The sequence below is a fragment of the Aspergillus nidulans genome, chromosome IV (assembly GCF_000011425.1).
Source record: "Aspergillus nidulans FGSC A4 chromosome IV".
NCBI classification, from domain to species: domain Eukaryota; kingdom Fungi; phylum Ascomycota; class Eurotiomycetes; order Eurotiales; family Aspergillaceae; genus Aspergillus; species Aspergillus nidulans.
Genome location: NC_066260.1, coordinates 869,486 through 893,139, shown reverse-complemented (window position 1 = coordinate 893,139; position 23,654 = coordinate 869,486). Strand labels below are relative to the sequence as shown.

The following is a 23,654-nucleotide window of genomic DNA, read 5'->3' as shown; positions in this document are numbered from 1 at the left end:
AAGTGGTATTATATTTTAGCTAACTCTAAGTCGACCTTACTCCTTTGGGTTAGTGCGCTCAAAAGAGGAATAGCCGACTTAGAGTTAGCTCGCGACATTTACCACGTCACATGTGGTCTCTCACATGTGGTCTCGAGAGTCCATGACGATGACCATGGGAGCGTTGAATGTGGAGAGCGGACTTCGGACAGACCCGCCGGACGAGAGACTCGAGACTTGACCTCGGGACTTTGCCATCGCAAGTGGTCCCGGATTGGGTTAGCGTGGATTCTTGGCCAGCGACTAACATCCTCCGCCCGCCTCTAACAGCACGCCTCTCGTAAACGGATCCAGATCTACGAAGAAACGACCAAAGAGAGAGAACGGAGAATATCTGTCCAAGCAAAGTATGTGGATGGCTAAACTATGTGCGTTATAATCACTTACAGAATGCTATGCTGACTGCTCATTCTCCCACAAGGTGCCCATCTTTGCAATGAGGTTATGTGTTTCCCTACTGCTGCTTCTCGAAACAAGGGAGCCATTCCTTCAACGCCTGCCGGAAGTATCCTCGAGACACTTCTCCGGTCTCCGAACCGGTTTGGAAATCGAAGCAGTGGACTTGGTTAGCTCCGACATACCCAAACACCGTGTCTGGGCCGGTCCGCACCCCGCACCGAGGGACGTCCGACGTAACGTTAAGCTGCAGGGAGAACTGCTCCCCCGATAATAACGTCAGTGTCCTCCAGGGGTCGAATTCGCCTGCACTGAAGTATACGTTCGATGGCCGGATGTTCCAACCGCCGAACTCCGCGTTGAGGGCATCTACCCGTGGCTGCGGAGGGAGAAGACCGTTCTTTACGGCCTCGGGGAATTGCCGGTTACACATGACCTGTTGAAATTCCAGGGTCTGGTATCGAGAAAGCAGGGAGTGGACTCCCTCGTTGTTGCTCTGGTAAAAACCCCACTCCGTGCAGTACTGCCAGGTCCAGGCGATGGCGGTTGGATTCGTTGTGGGCTTGTTCAGCTCGCAAGACGGTGCAACTGACTTATCCAGACCCTTGCAGTTTGTCTCGTAATTCACGTTGATTAATTGTGTAAATATCGGCCACTCAGCCCAACGCTCCGCTAGGTGCTTATATCCGTGTCTTAATGCCAGGCCTTCGGTTTCCGCGGGCTGCCCCGTCACCGGATCTGACTCGAGGTAACGACAAAACTCGCCCAGCGATCCAGCAGGACCGTCCATACCATAAGCTTGGAAGGAGCCGTAAATCACCGCAAGGGCGTGTGTGAAGTCCTCATTTGAGTTCTTCTCGGCGCCGGGGCCGAAGAAGAGCTGTTTGATTGACGCCGCTGTATCGTTCTGAGAGAGCTGGTTATCGATATATTCAAGAGCCGCGTGAATATTTGAAGCGCAGCTTCGGAATCCGTTCGCGACCATTGATCGATAAACTTGCTCATAATAGATGCTCATATTGATCTGCGCCTGAACCGGCGCCGAGGCAGCGAACGAAGCAAATATCGTATCTGGATATTCATTGCGAGCAAATGCAGCGCGTGCGCCCGGATACGAGCCTCCTATCATAACCCAAGGAGTTGAGGCCGGGGTCAAGTCGTATTCCTGGAGACCTGGACGGGTGAAATTCTCCGCGAAGGCAGGGATATCTGCGAGTGCCTGTCTCGTAGTGAGATATATCAAATGCTCTGGCAGGGTGTTGTTATTGACAGGATATGGTAACGAATCTCCATAATACCTGTTTCTGTCAATCTCTATCCTCGTTTCAACTTTAGTGGAGACGACTGACCGATGCTCCCAGACAATTCCTATCGCGCCGAACTCTTGGAGTATAGGTGGTAAGAACGAAGAATTCGATCTGAGATGAGCAACACTCGGCTCTCCATCAGCCTCACCCACATCATACAAAACCACTGGCCCTCCCGGCACATAGTACGCATCGTTCACCCAGTAGCGATTTCGGAAGGTTCCGATAGCGGGGTTATGGTGATCAATAGGGAGCTGCAGAGCATTAGATCCCGTACACATGGTCATCAAAAAGCGAGAGTCTACCAAAACATATTCAGCTGGAGGGTTGGTCTGCGTGACGGCTGTCCGGAACGACTGGGAATCTTTCAGCAGAAGATCCGAATCCAACCCCAGCTCAGCAGCCAGCTGCAAGCTCTTTGCCAAGTCAGAGCGCAACCCAAGCCCGGAGGCAAAGCTGGCAAGCGAGGCCACGAATGCGGTTGAGATCAACGGGTTGAATCGCATTTTGTACGTCAATCGTGGGATGGGGCGAACGGAAAATATATAACAGTCTCATGTGGAACGGGAAGAAAGCGACCGCAAACTGAAAGGTGACACACGGTGCAAGAAGGTTGTCCTACAAGGAATCATCTTGGACAGTACGGTGATTTTCTATACTGGAAATCGACGGCTGCAGCGAGAGCCGCCCTCATCCTCGTCATGTCTGTCTTAATTCAGACTACACAAGTAAAAGCAAGGATACGCACGTTAGCCGGCTACAAACATCGTGTGCGGCACAAAGAAGTGGGGTTTGGACAAGTTCAAAATTTGGCCTTGATGCCTTCGGACGCAGAGGGCTCGGTATTGAGCAAAAGGAGTAGGTTCCTGGGTTATCCGTGGCCCAACCTGGTCGTGGAATGTGAAAAGAACAATCTTGGCCTTCGAGAACAACCCTAAGATTCCTGATCTGCGGCTGCAGTCCGGAAGCAGATCGACTTAGGCCTTCCATTGCTCTTCTTTCGGTCCCAGCATTTGTTCAAAAAAGATAAAGCAATCAAAATTCGAATGCGACACAACGCTCCCTGATCTAGATGGAGACGCACCATGGTTCGTGTAGAATATTGGTGTCTCCCGACATCTGTACCAGATGGCACGTAAAACGAACATCGACCACGCCTACGGCTGAAAGCCTGGATTCATCAACCAGTAGCAGGATGTTTAATATGGGACATGAATACCCCAACTTCTTATCGGTGCCGAAAGCCCTTGTTTCCGAACACGTTGCGAACCTGAAGATTGGAATGTGATTGAATCATTTGGAATGTTCTGTTGGCCAATGACGAGACAAGGAAGCGACAGCCCAGGTGACACAATCGATGTTGACCCCTGAACCATGCAAGCTCATGGACATCAATCATCAGCAGTGCATGCTGCGCTCGATGGTTGGCTGCGTCGAAGGTGGAGTGAAAGTTTTCCCTTGCACACGAGCTGGCGGTTTCTCGTGGCTGTTCCCGACTAGAGCCCAGCCAAGCTCTGCAAGGACTGTGCAGGACGCCTTCTAGCAAAGGCTTGTAAAAAGTTTCAACTGAATCCCATTTGAGGAACCTCAGCGGAAAGCAACAAGTTATTTCCTTTCACAAACAAAACGCCAGATCCAGGCGATTAAGATCATGATTGGGCGGAAGAGAACATGTTCACCAGTCCGTATTCAACTTGTTTGCCCTAGCCGTCTGGACCCTTTTCTCGTTATGGTTTCACAGAGCGTGACGCTATTTCTAGTTGGGAGAAAAGCGAGTAAGATATCGTTCGGGCCTCTTGGCGGTTTGGGCTGTCTCATATAGATGGCTGCCGCTCCACAGACCGCACAACACACCGACATATATCATTCAGGGGCGAAATTCGAGCTTCCAGCATATTAAACAGGGTTCACAATCAGCCACCCCCGGACGACTAAAACCTGACCTCCGGTCACCAGACCTCAATCGACCCGACCTCATCCGGATGTCCGCGGTAGAAGGAGACATTTCGGCAGGGCTTGTTAAGCGTATGAATGTCCGTCCGCCATTGAGCGTTCGTAAACTAAATTAAGCTCCTGCGGAGGTTGATATAACAATGAATGACTCGCCAAGGGTTCCAGATTGATGTCCAAATATCAAAAGGGTCTTGTCAGGAATAGACTATCCACCGGAGCCAACAGCCCACTTTCGAGCCCATCTCCGCAATTCTGCACAAATCCCGGCAAAAGCCCTCGTTCGAACGTATAAGAGCATGGGGGTACAGCCGCTTTCACTCGCCTTATTGGGCTAGCACTGACCAATTCGACACGGAGGTATGGCTCTTTTCGAGCCGTCTCATTTAGATTGGTGGAACCTCTTCATGAAGGGTTATGAAGAGTCCTTAGCGACAGGGGCAGAGGTCCGTTGAGGCCGTGAGAAAGGTTGAATATGATTTAAGCTCTACGCTTGCCAGAGATCGTCGTCAGCCTCGAGCGACAATCGCTTTTACCATGTTGTCCAAGACATTCCTTCTTTCCTCTGCCGTCTTGTGGGCTAGGGTGGCTAATGCGGCCTTTGGCATTACCGACAACGGCAGTTCCTACACGATCGACGCCAACTCTCCCAACCCGCTGAAATTCACTGTCAACAAGTCCAGCTGCGACATCACATCAATTGTTTACTATGGATCCGAGTTTCAGTATTCCGGAAAAGGGAGTCATATTGGCTCCGGTCTCGGCTCGGCCACAGTCTCTGCGACTCAGAGCGGTATGTGTCCTGAGTGAAAAGTACTTTAAGTGTGCTGACGCCTACAGGCGACTACATTAAGGTTACTTGCGACACATCAAGCTTGACGCACTATTTCGTTGTGCACAATGGTGACCCCATCATCCATATGGCGACCTATATTACTGCAGGTAATATACCCTATTTTCATGTCAACACCATTAACCTGTCCAGAGCCTGATATTGGTGAGCTGCGGTTTATTGCTCGACTTAACTCAAACCTCCTGCCGAATGAAGAGCCATTTGGGGATGTATCTACGACATCCGGCGGGTCAGCTATCGAGGGCTCCGATGTATTCCTGGTCAACGGCGAGACCCGTAGCAAATTCTACTCCAGCGAACGGTTTATCGATGACCACAGGCACTGTAAGTGATTTCAAGCTCTTTCTAGACCCGCCTAATTGTTTTCAGGCATTTCGGGAAGCGCACACCGTGTCTGCATGATCTTGAACCAATACGAGTCTTCCTCTGGTGGTCCTTTCTTCCGGTATGTCTAGATTTATCAAAGCGTACAATAGCTAACAAACTCAGCGACATCAACTCCAATAACGGCGGTGATTACAATGCCCTCTATTGGTACATGGTACGTCTCAATATATCAGTCAATCGTCTTCCTACTAATTACGTTAGAACTCCGGCCACGTCCAAACCGAATCATTCCGTACGGGCCTCCACGGTCCCTACTCGATGTACTTCAGTCGAAGCGGAACCCCCAGCACCAACATCGACACATCCTTCTTCGCCAGCCTTGGTATTAAGGGTTATGTTGCTGCCAACGGACGTGGAACTGTCACCGGCAAAGCTTCCGGCGCAGACTCGAGCATGGACTGGGTGGTTCACTGGTATGACCGGAATACTGAGCAAATCATAATGTAGCTGACCTGTGTACGTTTCAGGTACAACAATGATGCCCAGTACTGGACCTACACAGCGTCCGACGGCAGTTTCACCTCTCCTGCCATGAAACCCGGCACGTACACGATGAAATACTATCAAGGCGAATTCCCAGTGGCGGAAACCACCGTGACTGTATCGGCCGGATCATCGACCACGAAAAACATCTCCGGCTCGGTCAAAACAGGCACGACGATCTTCAAAATTGGAGAATGGGATGGCCAGTGAGCACTAATTATCCTTCATTACCAGTAAAGGACAGCCGACTGACCCAAGCTTTGTCATTTTCCAGACCAACTGGCTTCCGCAACGCAGATAAACAACTCCGCATGCACCCCTCCGACTCCCGGATGGACTCCTGGTCTTCCACCTACACAGTTGGCTCTTCTTCGCTCTCTGACTTCCCCATGGCTGTCTTCAAGAGCGTCAATAACCCCGTGACGATCAAGTTCACCGCTACTTCTGCACAGACAGGTGCTGCAACTCTCCGCATCGGCACAACCCTCTCCTTCGCTGGTGGTCGGCCGCAGGCAACGGTAAGCGACTCAGCCGCCTCTGGTCAATAAAGCAAAACAGCAATGCAGTGTAACTGACAATCATGAAATCCAGATCAACAGCTATACCGGCCCGGCTCCCTCAGCGCCTACTAATCTCAACTCCCGAGGTGTCACGCGAGGTGCTTACCGTGGGCTTGGGGAGGTGTATGATGTTAGCGTGCCCGCTGGAACAATTGTTACGGGCGAGAATACGGTTCGTCCCATTGCTAATACATTCTGGCGCCCGCGCCCGGCTGACTGACCGTGTATATAGATCACTATAAGCGTTATTTCCGGAAGCTCAGGTGACGCCTTCTTGAGCCCTAACGTGGTACGTATCATTCATGTCCTTCTACATTACGCAGACTTTGTTGGTTGGTCGACTGACTGGTCCACTGATATAGGTTTTTGATTGCATTGAACTTTTCCAGTAAACACTCAAATCTTTGACACTGAGGCGTTGCTGGTTCGAGTTCAAGAGTCAGGAAGAACCACGCAGTATTTTCTCTGTACATAGGATTTTCTGTTTGTATTGTGTTGTATTTACTGCCGTATACACACGTTGTTTATTTTTCTCAGCCGCCCTAGAGATAGGGCCGTACGCTCGAATGGCTTTCTCCAGCTTTACTCGTAAGTTGTACACGACAGTACGATTGTAATGGACTCTATACCTTCTATTACAACTCCACATAAGACAGGTAGGCGTAAAGAGTAATCATCTACACTCCACCAAGAAGCCCAACCTCCCAGGCCAAAGAAGAAATTGAAGGAAATCCGAGCATAGCCCAAACAAGTATACAAGTGCAGAATTACAGAGTGAAAAGGCTCGTCCACGCGCACTTCATCCTCATCGTGAACCTAGGCTTCTCCTCCCTATAGCAAACCCTAGTATTGCCACCCCGACACTTGCAACAGCCCACCGCGTCCAATCTCGCTGAAGGCTCTTTCCAAACCAGCTTCCAAGCATGGTCTCCTCACCAACGCAGCTACCATCATCAAGATCATGAACAACCGCACCCCCCACCCATACCCGCCTCACGTTCCGATCATTCCCGGTCCAAACCCACTTATGAACCTTCTCAGCCCAGGACTCCCAGCCGAAGATATCAACAACGGAGCGGGAGTCGGAATGAGAACCAGTCTGCGGCGTTTCCTGGACTGTTGCTCCAAGTCGGATAAGCTGCACATCCCAGAACATTCCCACCTCGAATCCTCCTAGCTCATTGGGCATGTCGATAACTGCGGCCCCGCCGCGCGTTGCAAGGTACAGCGCCTCCTCGACGGAGAGGACCTCCCTCCCTTCTGTCTCGTTTTGGGTGCTATTTCCCGAGGACGACGTCGATGCCGTGCTGTGCCTGAGCAGCCTACTAACGAGACAAGCTTGCCTCACAGCCTCAAGGATACTTGGGCTATACCCGCCCGAAACATCCGTACCCAGGCCTACGGTGATTCCATTATCAATCAGGTCCCTTACTGGCGCTAACCCAGATCCAAGGGCAGAGTTAGAAGCCGGGCAGTGGCTGATTTTGGCGTTTCGCGACGCAATGAGTTCTTTTTCGGGCTGGGTGAGATGGACCGCGTGCGCGAGGATCGTGCGATGGGTTAGAAGGGAACACGCGTCGTAGACAGCGGCGTAGGACGGGTGTTCTGGGAACAAGGACTGGACGAGACTGACTTCGTTCGGGTTCTCGGAGATGTGTGTTTGGATGTGCAGGGGTGGAGTGTGGGATGCAGCGAGCTGGCCGAGCGAGGTAAGTGCTGAGGTGGAACAGGTTGGGGCGAAGCGTGGTGTGATAATCGGCTTGACTAGTCTCTCACTTTCCTTATCACTATCTGGAAGAGAATGGATATGTGCTATCGTCTCTTTTGTAAGCTCAATAGACGCCTCTGCGGATTCATCACGGTAGTAGTCCGGACAAAAGGCTGGATTATCCATGCAGACGCGGCCGATGAGGGCTCGCTGCCCGCGGGTGTGGCAGAGACTCGCTAGCAGGTTTGTGGCGGGGACATGGATGGTTGCATAGTAGGAGGCACAGGTAGTCCCGTTGGCGAGAGTGCGGGAGATGACGGCGTTGTATGCGGTGCGGGCTTTATCAAGGTTGCTCATAGAGCTCTCGAGGGGAAATGTATATGTCTCCAACCAATCGAGGAGGGTTGACGAGCCGAAAAGGCCTGAATTGGGGTATTGAGGCGCGTGAATGTGTGTATCTGTCTTCCTCTTTAGCATGGCCTTGCGTACTGTAGGCGAAACATGACATCGACATACCGATGAAACCGGGAAAAAAGAACTCATTCTCTTGCTCTAGTGCGCGTATTATCGGGACTCCGGTCCAGCCTTTCTTCCTGAGCAAGGACTGCAGCTCTGCCTCGTTTGCGATACTCCAGTCGAATCCCTGGATCCGGCCGGTAGCCGATGATACCCAGATCGCACCATGTCTGATTGCGAGCTCATGCTTCTCGCCTGACCTGGTTCGAGGGAGGTCCACAAACGTTCCGTAAAACAAAGTGATCTTAGATTCCATATCCTGGCAGAGGTCTGGGCTACTTTATGCGTGAGCGCGTGGCTTATCTGCGTCATGCGGTCAGCATGCTGTGCGATGGGACGCCGCAAGGGGTGAACTCACCTAGGACCTAGGCGGCTTCGGGCAGCACTTCGGTGACTTTCCAGGCTACCAGAGAAGGTCGAGGCCTTTATATCGGAGAGGGTGGAGCAGCGCGGATGGCGAACTCCGCATTGGCTTCGTGAGGTTCCTGGCAGACGACGGCTGCCTCCGATTGCGTCTGATTCGCTCCAGCGGTGCCCACCGATACTACTCTATCGATAACGATAAGGATAAGATAAGGGACCGATGGCACGTGTACGGAGCTGGTAGTTTACTGGCAGTTTAGGATATTGAACTTTTATAAATATTCACAGCTATCCAAGGCTAGAAAAAACCCCAACGCCATCTATCATAGTCATGTTGAATCTCGCAATGCCACAACAGCCACCCCGGATGTTGAAAGTGTATAAACGTCAAAACTCTACATGGGTATCATAATTATTCACTGTCCTCCACCGGCGGGCATGTACAGAACAAATTCTGGTCTCCGTGGGCTAGAAGCAGAGTTAGCATGTCCAGGCGGGAAAGTTCGGGGTTAAAGCTTACCATCATCGACTCGCGTCACGGAGGGCCAGAACTTCTTCTCGAGAAGGTAAGGAAGAGGGTAGGCCGCCTGCTCGCGGGTGTACGGGCGATCCCACTCTGTCGCCAAGAGGTCGCGCTGGGTGTGAGGCGCCATTCGGAGGACGTTGCCATCACGCGGCTGCTCACCGCTCTCCACGGCGGCGATCTCCTTGCGGATCGAGATGAGAGCATCGCAGAAGCGGTCGAGCTCGGCCTTGTTCTCCGACTCCGTGGGCTCGATCATGAGAGTGTTTGCCACCGGCCAGGACATGGTCGGGGCGTGGAAGCCATAGTCCTGTAGACGCTTGGCGATATCAATGGCTTCAATACCGCAGGTGTCCTTGAACTTGCGGACGTCGAGGATGAACTCGTGCGCACAGCGGCCGTTGTCGTTGGTGTAGAGGATGGGGTAGTGGTCTTTGAGGCGTGACAGGATGTAGTTAGCGTTGAGGAGGGTGATCTTAGTGGCGTGGGTCAAGCCTTTGGAGCCCATCATGTTAATGTAGTTGAAGGTGATAGGAAGGATACTGGCGCTACCCCAAGGCGCAGCGCTGATCGGCGGCGAGGATTTCTCAGTTCGTTTGGACTGGAGGTATTCGCTGTTGGGGTGAGAGGGAAGGTAGGGACGAAGATGCTCTGCAACACCAATAGGACCAACACCGGGGCCACCGCCGCCGTGGGGAATGCAGAAAGTCTTGTGCAGGTTCAGATGGCAGACATCGGCACCAATTTCGCCCGGAGAGCAGAGGCCAATCTGAGCGTTCATGTTGGCACCGTCCATATACACCTGGCCACCATACTGGTGCACAAGGTCGCAAGCCTTCTTGACGCCGGGCTCGTACACTCCGAATGTGCTGGGGTAGGTAATCATGATAGCAGCTAGCTCATCTTTATGCTTCTCGCACTTGGCTTTCAGATCGTCCAGATCAAGATTGCCCGTCTTGGTGTCACACTTGATCGTTACAACCTTCATACCTGCCATAGCGGCACTAGCAGGATTAGTACCGTGCGCAGAAACCGGGATCAGACAGATATTGCGCTTAGAACTGCCGGTCGCTTCCTGGTACTTCTTGATAACACGCAGACCTGCGAATTCGCCCTGGGCGCCAGAGTTCGGCTGGACCGTAACCTCGGCCATTCCAGTGATGTCGGCCAACTGCTGCTCCAAGTCATCAATCATCTGGGTGTATCCTTTGGCGACATCTGCAGGAAGGAACGGGTGCATCTGCGAGAACTCGGGCCATGAGACAGGAATCATCTCGGTCGTAGCGTTAAGCTTCATAGTGCAGGAGCCAAGAGGGATCATAGAGTGGGCGAGAGACAAGTCCTTGGACTCCAGGTGGCGGATGTACCGCAGCATCTCCGTTTCCGAGTGATGGGTGTTGAAGACGGGGTGGGTGAGGTAGGCGGAAGTACGCTCCAGGCTCGCTGGGATAGAAGCAAGGCCGAGTTCCTGGTCAAGAGCAGCCTCGGCTTTGGCGTGAGCGGAAAAGACCTGCAGAATGGCCTTGAGCTCTTCGCGGCCAGCAGTCTCATCGAGAGAGATTCCGACCTTGGTAGCAGAGACGCGCCGGAGGAAGATCGAGTTCTGACGGGCAGCAGCAATAATAGCATCGGCCTCTTCACTGTTCGAGAATTCGATCGTGATAGTATCGAAAACCGCAGCACCGTCAGAGACGTTGGACTTGGCAGGGACGTTGTAGCCCAAAGCCGCAAGTCTCTCCCGCAAAGCGGCAGTCATCGACATGATGCGCTGGGCGATGGTCTTCAGCCCAGAAGGGCCGTGGTAAACAGCGTACATGGCACTCATGTTGGCAAGGAGGGCCTGAGCCGTACAGATGTTGCTGGTTGCCTTTTCGCGACGAATGTGCTGCTCTCGGGTTTGGAGCGCCAGTCTTAGCGCACGGTTACCGAGCCGGTCCTTGGACACACCGACAACACGGCCGGGAACCTTGCGCTTGTATTTGTCAGCGCAGGCAAAGAAGGCGGCATGAGGACCACCGTAGCCCATAGGAACACCAAATCGCTGAGCGTTACCAAAAGCAATGTCGGCGCCGAACTCGCCGGGCGCTTTCAGGACGGTCAAAGCGAGCAGGTCGGTGGCCACGCTAAAGGTACCGCCAGCAGTGTGAATGGCATCGCTCAAGCCCTGGAAATCGTAGATTCCACCCTCGGTGTCAGGATACTGTGCCAGAACACCGATCAGGTTATCCCCTTGGTCCTTAACGATCTTGAAGTCGTCGGCCAGAATGTCCCCAATGACTAGGTTGATCCCAAATCCTTCCGCACGCGAGCGCATCACCGCAACGGTCTGAGGGTGGCACAGATGAGAGACAACGTAGGTCTTACCGGCCTTCTTCTGCTTCGCAAGGGGCTGGGTGGCCAACGACATGGTCATGGCCTCGGCCGCCGCAGTGGCCTCGTCCAAAACTGAGGCATTGGCGAACGGGAGCCCGGTCAAATCCGCGGTCAAGGTCTGGAAGTTCAAGAGCGACTCCAGACGCCCCTGACTGATCTCCGGTTGGTAAGGAGTGTAGCTAGTATACCACGCCGGGTTCTCGAGGATGTTTCGGAGGATCACTGGAGGCACAATTGTGGGGTAGTACCCAGCACCAATGTATGTCTTCCCGCTGACGTCAATCTGTTCCCGGTATTTGTCCAACAACTTCAGCATGTCCGTCTCTCCCAATCCACCATGAACACTGCTCCGCGGCAGGCCATTGTCGGCGCTTGGAGCCGTGACGGCCAGATCCTTCTTCGAGAGGATATCAGCCGGGAGCACCTGTTTGACGAACTCGTCGAGAGATTTGACCGGAGGGTCAAGAACGGCGAGCATCTCCTCAGCGGCTTCTGGCGAAGGGCCAATGTGGCGCCGAGGAAACGTATCTACGGGCTGAAAAACATCGCGAGGATGAGGGACTCCGTGGTCCGCCACTGAGCTAGTGTAGATGGGGCGCCTAGCGGAGTGCGATTGTTGTGATGAGCTGTGCACGGCACGGTATGTTGGGAGGAGTCTGCTGCGCGTGATGGAGGGGTGAATTGAGCGCAATTGAGAGCGCAGAGCGAGCTGGCGAGAGCCACGCAGGCACAAGGACGCGGCCATCCTCGCCGTCAGTGGTATCGAGTCGATGTAGGGATGATTCTAGGTCTTATCGTAACAGCATAAGCGGCAAAAACACAAGCAATTCAGGAAGATACAGATGACGGATGAAATGCCTGAGTATGGATAGGAAAAATAGAGGGAAGAAGAAGGAGAAGAAGAAGAAAAGAGGTGAAGCCGAAGAAAAATGTCGAGGATGAGTGCTGTATGGGAGACCGCGGCCAAACGGGAAACTGCCCCAAGCTCCCGATAACGTCACTCGGTGGCCAATCAGAGGAGGCGAATCGGCTGATAACGGCGCCTTTCCGCGGAAAACCTGAGGCATCAAGGCGCTTATCGGGTAATGGGTTATGAGGTTTGGTAGCGAGCAGCGATCAACTCAACACTTAACATATAGGCTAGTTACTCAGTACTATCACTCAGTTCATTTCTTGGCCTTATGCTTGGGCCGTAGACAGCTAAATCGTGTACCGGAATCCTGGAACTCCCTCAATGAGCTTCTCCCCCCTCTCCGCTCGCTTATTGGCGATTCTGAACCAAATACTCTGCACCACAACGATAAGCATAAGAAGCAAGTTGCAAGCAATGGCACACCAGATTCCCGGCCGATAATGCGGCTTATCCTGTTCCCGGAATACCAAGCTCCCTGCAATGCCGCCAATGCCTCCAAATCCAACGAGAGTCGCGCTGGACAGCGCGCGAGTCCACTGCCCACGGACATTGTTGGCCTGGTACGCCATGACGGCGGGGATGTTGGAATTGGAGCCGGCGACAGTGAAGAAGACGCCTACGTATTGTACGGCATTGGATGACGCGAAGCCCATCATCGGCAATCCGATGATGCAGAGGAGCGCGTTGAAAATGAGGACTGGTCCGCGCATACGGTATTTGTCGCCTACCCAGCTTGTACCGTACATCACGAAACCAGCTGCCGCGTAGGGAGGCGCGACGAGGCATTGCGAGGTGCCGGTATCGAAGCCCATTCCCTCGGAGAGGATGATCGGGAGGAAGTATGCAATGGCATAGCTGACAGTCGTGACGCAGCTGGTCCGGTCAGCCATATTTACTGTAACATCGATCGGGCTTACTCACAAGAAAATCACTGCAAAGCCCCAGATCTTCAAATCAAGCGCTGGCTTCAGAAACCGCTTCAGGCTGAAGGGTTCGGCGTCCCCGTCCGATCGGTCACGGTTGATCCGGCGCACAACAAATGCGCATTCTCGTTCGCTCAAGAACTTCCAGGACTTGTGGGCTCTGTCGGGGAAGTCGACGAGGAAGATTATGGCTAGAACGCCAATGGCACCGGTGATGACTCCTTCGAGGATGAAAATCCATCTCCAGCCTGCCAGTCCTTGAGACCCGTCCAGCTGCATCAGCCCGAACGCCAGGATTCCGGCCAGGGCCGAGGCCACGCAGCCGATAAGGTAGAAGATCGAGAACCTCTTTTGGACATCATCTGGTCACATTAGAAAAGCCATTTTTTATGAGTAGATACATACATCGTGCATACCAACTAGACAGCAGGTAGACGCAGCCCGGAAAGTACCCTAGTTGAATCAGCTCTGTGGTACTAAACGCAAAATAACTATTCGTCCGGGCAAGTCTCTTACCTGCCTCAAGCAGACCCAGAAGTACCCGGCAAGCCGTCATCTGCTTCCAGTCCTTTGTGAATCCCATACCCTATATCGCCAGCGTCAGCAGCTGCTCAAGAACACTGATTTGCAGAGCGGAAGCTCCTCACGATCAAAATGGCCCCCCACGAAATCACAATGCTTCCCAGGAACACAGTCGGACCCAGCTTCCTCGTTATGACGGTCATCGGTGGCTGGAAGATCACATATGGCACGAAGAACATGAGGACGACAATGGACTATATCATATCAGCATCGAACGCAATGAAGTCATACACAATACACACATATCTATACCCAACATACAGCTCTAGATCAACCACCATACTGTATGCATTCAGTCAACAAGTTCAACAATCGAGATGCGTCGAAGGACATACCCCGCAACAGCGGCCATACTCAGATTCGTCCTATCCATCAGCGAAACGCAGTACGCCAGTCCAGTGATCGTGACAAGGCGCAGATCGATCCGCCGAATAATTCTCTTCTGCTCCTCCGGCGAGAACTCCTCATCGTAATCGATGTTGTTGAGCGCAGCGTGCCCTGCATCCTCGACTTTCTCTACTGTTGGGGAGTATTTCTCATCTCGGCCGAGTGTATTGCTGACCGACATAGCTAGCTTGGTGGTTACAGAGTAGACGAGCTTGGTGAGTGGGGTGGAATTGCGATTGAAATTGAACGGGGTGGTCTATCTTTTGCACCAGGACGCGAAGGGGTCTATATATACCTCCCACAGCCGAGACCAACATGGATCATGAACAGCGTCCACACCGACAAGCGACAACCCACTGGGTTGATTGCCCCTCTATGTTGCCACACAGTCTAGGATAAGCTTGGGGGTCTAGCTCAGATCCAGCTATGTGTCATTTCCCAACGATGGTGTGGTATAGCATGGCCCAGACAGCGCCGCATCGACCGTCAACCGAGCCAATAACCTCTGAGCATTCGTACTGCCGATCTCTAATAGCCGGCTTGGGTGGAAAAGTGCCTCGGCGAGGGCTCGATTCAGTAGGAATGCCGTAGCCTAGACCCCAGAGTCGGGCTATAATTTGCGGGTTTCCCCGGACTGGCCTGGGTTAATGCGGGGTGTGGAATCTCCACCACTACTGGGACATTATTACCAGCCCGAATATTGTTCTTGAATACGTACTACTCCTTGGGGTGGTTCGCTGCGTACGACTCCAGGTAGAGCAGAGAAAGATGCCTCGGAACACCCGTATCTTGGCGACTTGGCGATGCAAACTCGATTCCTTCGTCTGGATTCTAGGGTGCTCGATTGGACTGGGAAGGACCATGCCTGGTTTGACTTTGCTTAGCGAGATACACGAGGATGACAGCTGACTTGAGAACCTTAACCATCAACTGCCGCTCCAATCAGCTTTGGAATCGGTTTCGATCATCCTAGGGACAAGACTTCCAGAGCTGAAGGCTGGGCCTGTTGTTCGTTCGTGTTCGACATTCGCAGTTGGGACTGGGCAGTGAGATAATAGCTGGATGTCACTGGACGGTCGGATGATCCTGGTGGCTATATTATATTATCCTTGAACTAAGGAAATATAATAAGACAATAAATAATATACACTCCCACCACCCCAGCACCAGTCTAAACCCCATGTAATGCCGAAGGGTGTACTCAGGGCCCTCGGTTCCATGTTCGCGTCTCATGCTTGACTTCACCTTCATTTACGTGTAGCTAAGCGGGCTCTCCTCCCGCACAGGAATCAGCCTCTGCCGTTCGCCATCCTCCGCTTCTTCCCGCTGTTTCCTAAGCCGGTGTCCTGCAGTCGCCACAAAAGCCACGAGAATAGAGCCGACAATAAATCCTGCGCCTGCGAGGATGATATTTATCGGGATAGGGTTGCCATCAAATGGGCCATTGGTTAGGGCGTCAAGACCTGTTTGAGAGAAGTTAATCAGACCAGACAGGCATACGATTGTCCCGTAGACGCGGCCAAACGTCGCGAAGCCAAAGACCTTGGTGGCGTAGTCGCTGGTAAGGGCAGATGTTAGTATTCTCTGGATGTCATAGAAGACTTGGCGAACTTACGACATGGCGGAGTAGTACAGCGGGCGGAGAAGGACGAAGAGGATGACGGTGAAATAGCCCGTCCAGAGAGTAGGGATGGAATTGAGGGCGCCAATCAGCGTGGTGAGGAAAACTATCAGGGCCAGTGTACATGGGACGCTGAGATGGTCGAGCAGCAGTCCGATAAAGGGGGTGGAAAGGACACCACCAACGGGTAAGGCGACGTCGAAGAAGTTGTTGATCTCGATGCCTTTCTCCTCGTCGAGCATATATTCGTACTGGTTACGAATGGTGGCGATAAAGTAGTTCATCCGGAGCATCTGCAACACTGTCATTATGGTGATGAGTATGAACCAGGGCGTCGCCATTTGCTTGTGAGCGGGCAAGCCATGAAGAACACCCCAGACAGCGCTAGTCTGCTGGCGCTCTTCTTCCTGCTGCTCGCGATGCTTCCGCTCTTCTTCGTCTCCCAGAACCTGATCCAATTCTTGGATTTTCAAGCGACGGCGCTCAGCCCTCTCGCTTCGTACTCGATGGAGCTCGGTCAAACTGTCGATCTCGTCGTCTGAATCGTGAACATCCCCCGTCGCATCCTCTGCCTTCTCAATCCGAACCTCTAACTGGTGGGTCGTCTGATAATCGCGCGCTGGCATTAAAACGATCCAAGTGATAAGGATCAAAGCCGGAACAATGGTATAGGCGAGGAAGAATTTGTCCGGGGTGAAAGTGCCATTGCTCGCTTCGAACACAAGTCTATAGAACAGATAGACCGCGGCCGATGCGTCAAAAGCGCCCGTCACAAGAGCGACAATTGTTCCAGTGTGTTTCGGAAACGCATTGGCGATCTGGAAAGACGGGACGAACAAGAACGTGCCGCCGAGCGCAAGAAGAAAGTTTGCAACAATGAAGCCGTCGAACTGCGACGAGAACGAGAAAGACATCAGCAAGCTGCCAGCAGCCAGAAAAAAGCAGCTCGCAAACCCGCAAACTCGCGACCCGTACCGGTCGAGCATACTACCAACCGGCAGCGAGCACACGTTAGTCGTTATAGAGCCGACAGTGAAAAACAGGTTCAACCTGCAATTAAACAGGATCAGCCTAGTCCGATATGCGATACGTGGTGCCACCTACCTCAGCTCCTGGTCATAGCAGGTATCGAACTCCCCCTCCAGCTCATCTGCAGGACATAAATCCCGATATACTCCTTGAGCGATAAGCACAGGTTTCAACGCTGCGTATCCAAAGATTATTCCGGACCCGAGCCAGCAGGCTAATATCGTGGCGAAAACCTGGGCTGGGGACGTTAGCACGCGCCTTCACCTCGAGTGGCAAACAGATTCTGGGTACGTACCCAGTCGCTTCGCGGTGGACACTTTGTAAGGGGCCGTCGTCGTGATATCCTCGATGGCTGAGACGGACTGGGGGAAGAAATCATAGCTGATCTTTCGCTTAATCGACCTCGAGGTATTGTAGGTGCCGTTGGTGGACTCGCGCTCATCTTGAGATCCTGGCACAGCATCCACACCCTCGAGTGACGACACATGCTGCACGAGGGACATAGTATGGCAATGGGAGAATTAATCCTCAGGTATAGATGTCAGCCCTTGGATGATGAGGCCTAAGCAATTGGGGTAAGGAAGAAGCCCATGGATAAATAGGTTGTGTCGTGGGTCTCGAAAGTTCCAGTGCGGAGACTCTTCTAGACTGCCCGCTGGGCCACCTTCCAAGGCAGAGTGCATGCACGATAAGCCGCTTCTACGATAAGAATACTACGGTAACAGTGTATATATAGACCACTTACTAGTGGTAGCGATAGGTAGTTGATTCTCTAATATTGAATCTTGTTCGAAATGCGCCTAATTGGATTTACTCTAGCAGTCGTGGTTAGCTGGCTTGCGGGGTGGCATGACAGCATCAATCTATATAAAGAGCAATTTATTCACTATACTATACCGAGTTAGACGAATGGGTCTAAGCGACGAGAAGATTGAATAATAATATACTATAGAGTAGACTAGCTCCAGTCATGATTTAAAGCTTCAAGCCCTGATTCCCACTTATAACACCGCCCTTTAATCCTACAGAGCAGCTGTCAGATGACATGACGTACTGTATAACACCCATGACGTATGCTATACCATACTTTTTAAAATCTGGTTTATCCAAACTCCCATTCAGGAACACTATTTTCTCTCTCCACAAGAAAGAATAGAGAAAGAATAAGGATAATTCATGAAAACAAACTCCTGAGATGGCTTCACTCACTATCAATGCCCCAGGGGGCGGATTCCTCTACTCTAACTCGCGAAACGCGCGTCTCATCATCACTGCTGAAACCCCAGACTTCGATACCGAGTTCGTCCAGGCATGGTCAAAGGAGGGATTCAACACAATCTACATCCCTTATCATGAAGACGAAAAGGAGTATATTCGTCGCCTGATGGCGGTCAAAGAGGGTCTCAGTGTTGGCGACAACTACGGTGTTATCGGTGAGCTAGAAACCATCCTGTAGTATCACCCGCTCTGACGATCGTAGCATTCGGTGACGCCGCCGCATTCTGTCTCGATTACTATCTCAAACCGAATAATGTCAGTCGCCTGTGCGCGCTCATCTGCTACTATCCTACCAGCATCCCCGACATTCGGTCGCGATACCCGCCGTCGGTGCAGATACTAACACACCTCGCTGGCGATACCATTGACGTCGTCACGACGCCGACCCTTCTGGGACTCCAGGGCAAGAAGAAGAGATCGACCAGGCGTATCAACCCCGGAATCGGGACGGGAGAACTCCTCGACATCGGACACCGCGCGTACACTTACTCGGACGCCCAGCCGGGTTTTGCGGAAGTAGACCTGGATGAGTACCACCGGCTAGATGCAGACCTCGCCTTTACGCGCACGCTTGAAGTACTGCGCAAGGCGTACGGTCGGGAGGGTGATCTGGAGCAGCCGTGGGAGGAGCATTTGCAGGGTACGTTATAATCTTCCCTATTCGATTGCAATCCATGGCTAACCCTGCGGACAGGCAAGTTCTTCTCCATGAATCTTAGCGATACAATGTCCCACTACACCAAGAACCTTACCCCCACTGCCACCTATGTCCCAACCCTAAGCGGCGCCACGGGCTCCCGCGCCCTCCGTCGGTTCTACGATCAGTATTTCCTCCACAAACTGCCTCCTTCAATGCATCTCCGCCTAATCTCGCGCACCGTCGGTGCTGATCGCGTCGTCGACGAGCTGTATGTCTCCTTTGAACATACGCAAGAGATCCCCTGGATGCTCCCCGGCGTTCCTCCCACGAACCGCAAAGTCGAGATTGTTCTCGTCAGCATCGTCAGCATGCGCGCGAAACAGCTTTACTCGGAGCATATCTACTGGGATCAGGCTAGTGTTCTAGTGCAGGTGGGCCTGCTTGACCCGAAGCTTGTGCCGAAGGAGACGCAGGAGAAGGGTGTTGATCGGTTGCCTGTTATTGGGCGCGAGGCTGCGAGGAGAATTTTGGATGAGGACCCGGAGGTAGAGGAGCCAGAGTTTCATAATCGGTTGATCAGAAGGTCGAGGCAGAGGAGGGAGAGTGGTAGGGTTGCCGAGAGCTCGGTGCCGCAGTCGCCCATTGTGCAGTCTGAGGCGGAGGGGTCTGGGCCGAAGAAGGGGAAGAGGGCCGGTCCTCAAAATGGGGAGCAAAATGGGGAGAAGAGTGGCATTCAGGCTGGGGATGATGGTGAAGGGTTGAAGGATGGTCAAGAGGATGGGGATGCCCACAACAGCCATGTTGAAGAGCGGGACGGAGCTGAAAACAAGAAGGACCAGGAGAAGGACAAGAACGAGCTCAACTCTGAATCTAATTAGTGACTGCATACCCCAAAACACTTCCTCAGGATTTTATATACCCTTTTAATGATGTCTCTGACACTTTTCTGACATGAGCTTATGTTGCCTTTAGCCTGACTTACTATCCGCATCTTAGTATTTGCAATGATTCAATTAATTCATTATTCACTGATACTACCACCCCTTCCATGGCACCCAAGCCTCCCGAACAACATCTTGCTCATCAACAACATAATAAGTTGGATACGCCGCTGCTGTAATGCATGCATGCTGGCAATAAAGAAGCACCTTATCGCCCACCTTGAAGGAATCCACAGCCTTCTCATCCTTAACCTCATTCACTCCCAACAACGACAAAGCCGGCGCCGGCGAAAGTCCTAGGATGCCGTGTTCCTGGCTCGTTCGCAAAACAGCCCACTGCGGGCGCTCAGTGACTCGGCCATAACCGGGGAACTCGCTCGTCTCTTTTGTGAGTGCGATTGTGCCTGCATTGATCAGAGCTTCATTGCGCTCGGGATAGACGCTGCAAACTTCTGCTAGGACACGGACGGATTGCGCAGTGTGAGGGACAAGGCCGGTTGAGACTTGTTGGAGGTCGTTGCAGGGGTAGTTTCCTTTGCTGCTCTCAGTACTGGTTTCAAGACGTAAGAATTGGGCAGGTGCAGACATACCAGCATGTAACTCTAGCTCCAGCCCCTCAGGCAGAACCTCTCGAAGCTCTCTAACCACATGCGCCGTCGGGGTGGAGCCAACCGACACAACAACTTTCCGCCCAGTTCCCAGGAGCTTCGACGCACTAACCACCCCCTCAACCTCGTCCTTCAGCACGGCAACCGCGCTTTCCTCAGTCCGACAAGCATAGGAATGCCCTGCATGGCAGTAGAACCCATAAAGCTCTACGGCAGAGGATTCCTCAACGCGCTTCACGAGATTTGGGAGAGCAGACGAGGAGTTGAGAATTCCAGCTCTGCGGGTTCCCACATCAATCTTAATAAAGACTGGCCATGGTGCTGTGGAACCACTAAACTTCTCCAGTACGTCGATATGCTGCTCATTATCGATCATGAGGAGAATTTTGAGAGATTTCGAGAATTTGAGGAGGCGCGGGAGGACGGTTGGGTAGATCGGCATGCTGTAGAGGCACTTTGCGACTGTTAGTCTTCTGTTCCCATGATTGAAGAGCTGAGACAGACCTCGTCAAGAACTCCCTCTTTTGCCAGGGGAATGGCACCCTCGATCTCGGGGAGAGTTGAGGCGACGATGCGTCGGTGCTGGCCATTGCCGAGCATCATCCTTGTTACTTCAAGAGACTATTGATATTAGCTTGCGAACTGCGCTTTGGTTGAATGGCTCTGTACCTTGAGCGTCTTAACGTGCGGCCGAAACGCAATCCCCAGCCTCTCAACATCCTGAAGAAGCTGCTTGATGTTTCGCTCAATGGTCGGTTTGCTCAGAACTAGAGCCGGAGTCGGTAGCTCTGTGACCGGCTTTCCAATGTATGAATCATAGGCGTCCATGTTGGGTTTCTGTCGAGATAATTTTGAGTTGGAGAATTGGAGACTGGCGATGCGAGGGGCAGCGGGGTTTTATATGTCCTTATCTATTCTGAGGTCTCCGCAAGGGGTGCTGGAGCATTCCAGGCCACAGAAAGATGATGATCCACGGTCTTTCGTGCACCGTAGAGATATTGGGTATAGTCTATAGTGGTAAAGACAGAGCGTAACTATGGGCAGTACAGAGTTCCAGATAGGATCCCCACACCGTATTTGTGTTCGGCAGAACCTTCAACCGCAAATTGGTTGATTAAGGTCGCAAGTGCTGAATACTTCAGGTCGTCTTTTCAGATTAATTTGCATATGCCCTTTAGAATCCAGACCTCGCAATTGTGTTGCGAGAAGCTCGCTCAAATCATGGACACTAAGTTGCTGGTCAGCTGGCCCTTACGACGGGGTCTAAGAAAAAAAGAAGAAAAATTCCTGCGCAAATAAGAGCCGAGACACTCGATCGACCATGAGATAGACGATACGACTCCAACCGCAACCCTGGAAGATATGTATTATTGATCGTTGACAGCTTTCGATGAGGCGAATATGTAGAGTGGCGGTGCGGGGAAGGAGGGGTGCCAACTGAAGTCATCCAGGAACTCAACCAGACTCTAGAATTCGCCTCCAGAGAAATTGCTTCAGAAAAGCTTTCCATATCCCTCCAACAATCATAATAGTACTCAATTGCTTCAGGTAATATCAAATCTAAACACTGCATGCCACTGCTGATCCGCTGATACCTCAGGCTTCGATACCCCACTTCTTATCGCCTTATAATCGACACCGTCACTCCATCTCTCTCGACAACTGTCCTTCTCGTTTACCTTACAACGCTCAATATGTCAAACCAAGTCCGCACTCTCTCGCCTTCCACGGGCAAAGTTCTTTTCGAACACCCCGGCGTCACGGTCGAACAAGTGAGACAGATCGCCCAAGCCTCCGAAGATGCCTTCCGCACTTACAGGGAACTGTCCCTCGATCAGCGCAAAGCTATCGTCGTTAAGGCGCTGGAAATCATCGATGCCAACAAAGAGACTCTTGCGCATGAGTTGACTACACAGATGGGTCGTCCGATTTCATATACCGCCGGTGAGGTAGATACCATGCGCAAGCGAGCCAACTACCTTATCGATCAGGCGGAGGATGCCCTCAAAACGATCCCGGGACAAGAGGAGAACGGTTTCAAGAGGTTCGTCAAGAAGGCGCCAGTTGGTCCTGTTCTTCTTGCAACCGCATGGAATGTAAGTTGCCCCAGGCTTTCCGAAGGGTTGGAAGCTAACCGGTCAGTATCCTTACTTGATCACCATCAACGCACTCGTCCCCGCGCTCCTTGCCGGAAACACCGTGATCCTTCGTCCTTCACCTCAGACTCCTCTTGTTGGCGATCGGCTCTCTGAATACTTTGAGAAAGCTGGTCTTCCTAAGAATGTGCTGCAGGTGGTGCATCTGGGTTCGTGGGACGTTCTAGATGAGGTCGTCAAGATTCCCCAGATCAAGCTTGTTTCTTTCGTCGGTTCTACTCAGGGTGGTCTCCGTCTCCGCCAGGCGACCGCCGGCCGAATCTTGCCACTGAACTTGGAGCTTGGAGGCAATGACCCGGCTTACGTCCGTGCCGATGCGGATCTCGCGTACACTGCCGCGCAGGTTGTGGACGGCGCAGTCTTTAACTCTGGCCAGAGCTGCTGCTCAATCGAGCGGATTTATGTGCATGCAGATGTGCACGACGCTTTCGTAGCCGAGGTTCGAAAGGAGCTAGCAACGTACGTCTCTCACCCTGAATCAAGAACATCATTAACGAATGTAGATACAAACTCGGCGACCCTCTCGACAAGGCTACTACCACTGGCCCCGTGATCTCCCATCAAGCTGTCAAGAACATTCAAGCCCACATTGACGACGCATTGTCACGCGGTGCTGTGGACTCGACCCCCGAGAACCCTACTTTCGCGAAAATTCCCAGTGAAGGAAGCTTCATCGCCCCACGCGTCCTCACTAATGTATCGCACGACATGCGCGTCATGCGCGAAGAGACTTTTGGCCCTGTTGTTCCTATTATGAAGGTGCAGAGCGACGATGAGGCAGTGGCGCTTATGAATGACAGTGACTATGGTCTGACTGCTAGCGTCTGGACCAAGGATATCAAGGCAGGAGAGGACTTGATTGAGCGTATCGAGGCGGGAACCGTCTTCATCAATCGTTGTGATTATCCTTCTCCGGTTCGTGGCAAAACCCACTATGCATCGAATATGATACTAACTGCAAATCAGGACCTCGCATGGATTGGCTGGAAGAGCTCTGGCTTGGGCTGCTCGCTCGGTCCGCAAGCGTTTGACGCATTCTACAAGCTGAAGAGCTTCCACATCCGTACAACCCACGGTTAAATATAGTTCTGTTGATCTCATAGATATATACATAAACA

At 52.4% G+C, this 23,654-nt stretch overlaps 9 protein-coding genes across 9 annotated transcripts, besides 1 other annotated feature; 3 read left to right on the top strand and 6 right to left on the bottom strand.

Annotated features, from left to right (window-relative positions):
• Positions 1-23,654: part of a sequence feature (contig 1.122 1..214949(-1)) that runs on past both edges of the window.
• On the bottom strand, positions 423-2,248 carry ANIA_10900 (putative serine peptidase, family S28; the record flags this gene model as incomplete). Its single annotated transcript, XM_050611928.1, has 2 exons — positions 423-468; positions 621-2,248. 2 exons carry the CDS (start codon positions 2,246-2,248, stop codon positions 423-425), a joined length of 1,674 nt encoding a protein of 557 aa, XP_050467897.1.
• Positions 4,230-6,367, top strand: rglA (rhamnogalacturonate lyase B; the record flags this gene model as incomplete). The annotated part of the gene is made up of 11 exons (XM_659647.1): positions 4,230-4,485; positions 4,533-4,634; positions 4,678-4,869; positions 4,915-4,990; positions 5,035-5,086; positions 5,134-5,345; positions 5,400-5,621; positions 5,690-5,933; positions 6,007-6,147; positions 6,208-6,264; positions 6,338-6,367. The coding sequence occupies 11 exons, from the start codon at positions 4,230-4,232 to the stop codon at positions 6,365-6,367; spliced, it is 1,584 nt and encodes a 527-aa protein (XP_664739.1).
• On the bottom strand, positions 6,602-8,455 carry ANIA_10903 (chlorohydrolase family protein; the record flags this gene model as incomplete). Its single annotated transcript, XM_050611927.1, has 2 exons — positions 6,602-8,141; positions 8,200-8,455. 2 exons carry the CDS (start codon positions 8,453-8,455, stop codon positions 6,781-6,783), a joined length of 1,617 nt encoding a protein of 538 aa, XP_050467896.1. The 3' UTR covers positions 6,602-6,780.
• Positions 8,901-12,317, bottom strand: ANIA_10901 (glycine decarboxylase subunit P). The gene is made up of 2 exons (XM_050611926.1): positions 9,083-12,317; positions 8,901-9,030 (listed from the first exon to the last, which is right to left on the bottom strand). The coding sequence occupies exons 1-2, from the start codon at positions 12,201-12,203 to the stop codon at positions 8,975-8,977; spliced, it is 3,177 nt and encodes a 1,058-aa protein (XP_050467895.1). The 5' UTR covers positions 12,204-12,317; the 3' UTR covers positions 8,901-8,974.
• ANIA_07137 (putative phthalate transporter) lies at positions 12,659-14,444 on the bottom strand (the record flags this gene model as incomplete). Its single annotated transcript, XM_659649.1, has 5 exons — positions 12,659-13,244; positions 13,293-13,656; positions 13,700-13,713; positions 14,138-14,158; positions 14,212-14,444. 5 exons carry the CDS (start codon positions 14,442-14,444, stop codon positions 12,659-12,661), a joined length of 1,218 nt encoding a protein of 405 aa, XP_664741.1.
• Positions 15,503-17,416, bottom strand: ANIA_07138 (putative MFS transporter; the record flags this gene model as incomplete). The annotated part of the gene is made up of 4 exons (XM_659650.2): positions 15,503-15,821; positions 15,879-16,934; positions 16,989-17,151; positions 17,209-17,416. 4 exons carry the CDS (start codon positions 17,414-17,416, stop codon positions 15,515-15,517), a joined length of 1,734 nt encoding a protein of 577 aa, XP_664742.1. The 3' UTR covers positions 15,503-15,514.
• On the top strand, positions 18,071-19,863 carry ANIA_07139 (dienelactone hydrolase). The gene is made up of 3 exons (XM_050611925.1): positions 18,071-18,346; positions 18,394-18,831; positions 18,886-19,863. Exons 1-3 carry the CDS (start codon positions 18,109-18,111, stop codon positions 19,707-19,709), a joined length of 1,500 nt encoding a protein of 499 aa, XP_050467894.1. The 5' UTR covers positions 18,071-18,108; the 3' UTR covers positions 19,710-19,863.
• On the bottom strand, positions 19,866-21,208 carry ANIA_07140 (D-serine ammonia-lyase DSD1; the record flags this gene model as incomplete). Its single annotated transcript, XM_659652.1, has 3 exons — positions 19,866-20,834; positions 20,885-21,001; positions 21,050-21,208. 3 exons carry the CDS (start codon positions 21,206-21,208, stop codon positions 19,866-19,868), a joined length of 1,245 nt encoding a protein of 414 aa, XP_664744.1.
• ANIA_07141 (aldehyde dehydrogenase family protein) lies at positions 22,075-23,628 on the top strand (the record flags this gene model as incomplete). The annotated part of the gene is made up of 4 exons (XM_050611923.1): positions 22,075-22,476; positions 22,523-22,995; positions 23,040-23,451; positions 23,503-23,628. 4 exons carry the CDS (start codon positions 22,075-22,077, stop codon positions 23,614-23,616), a joined length of 1,401 nt encoding a protein of 466 aa, XP_050467893.1. The 3' UTR covers positions 23,617-23,628.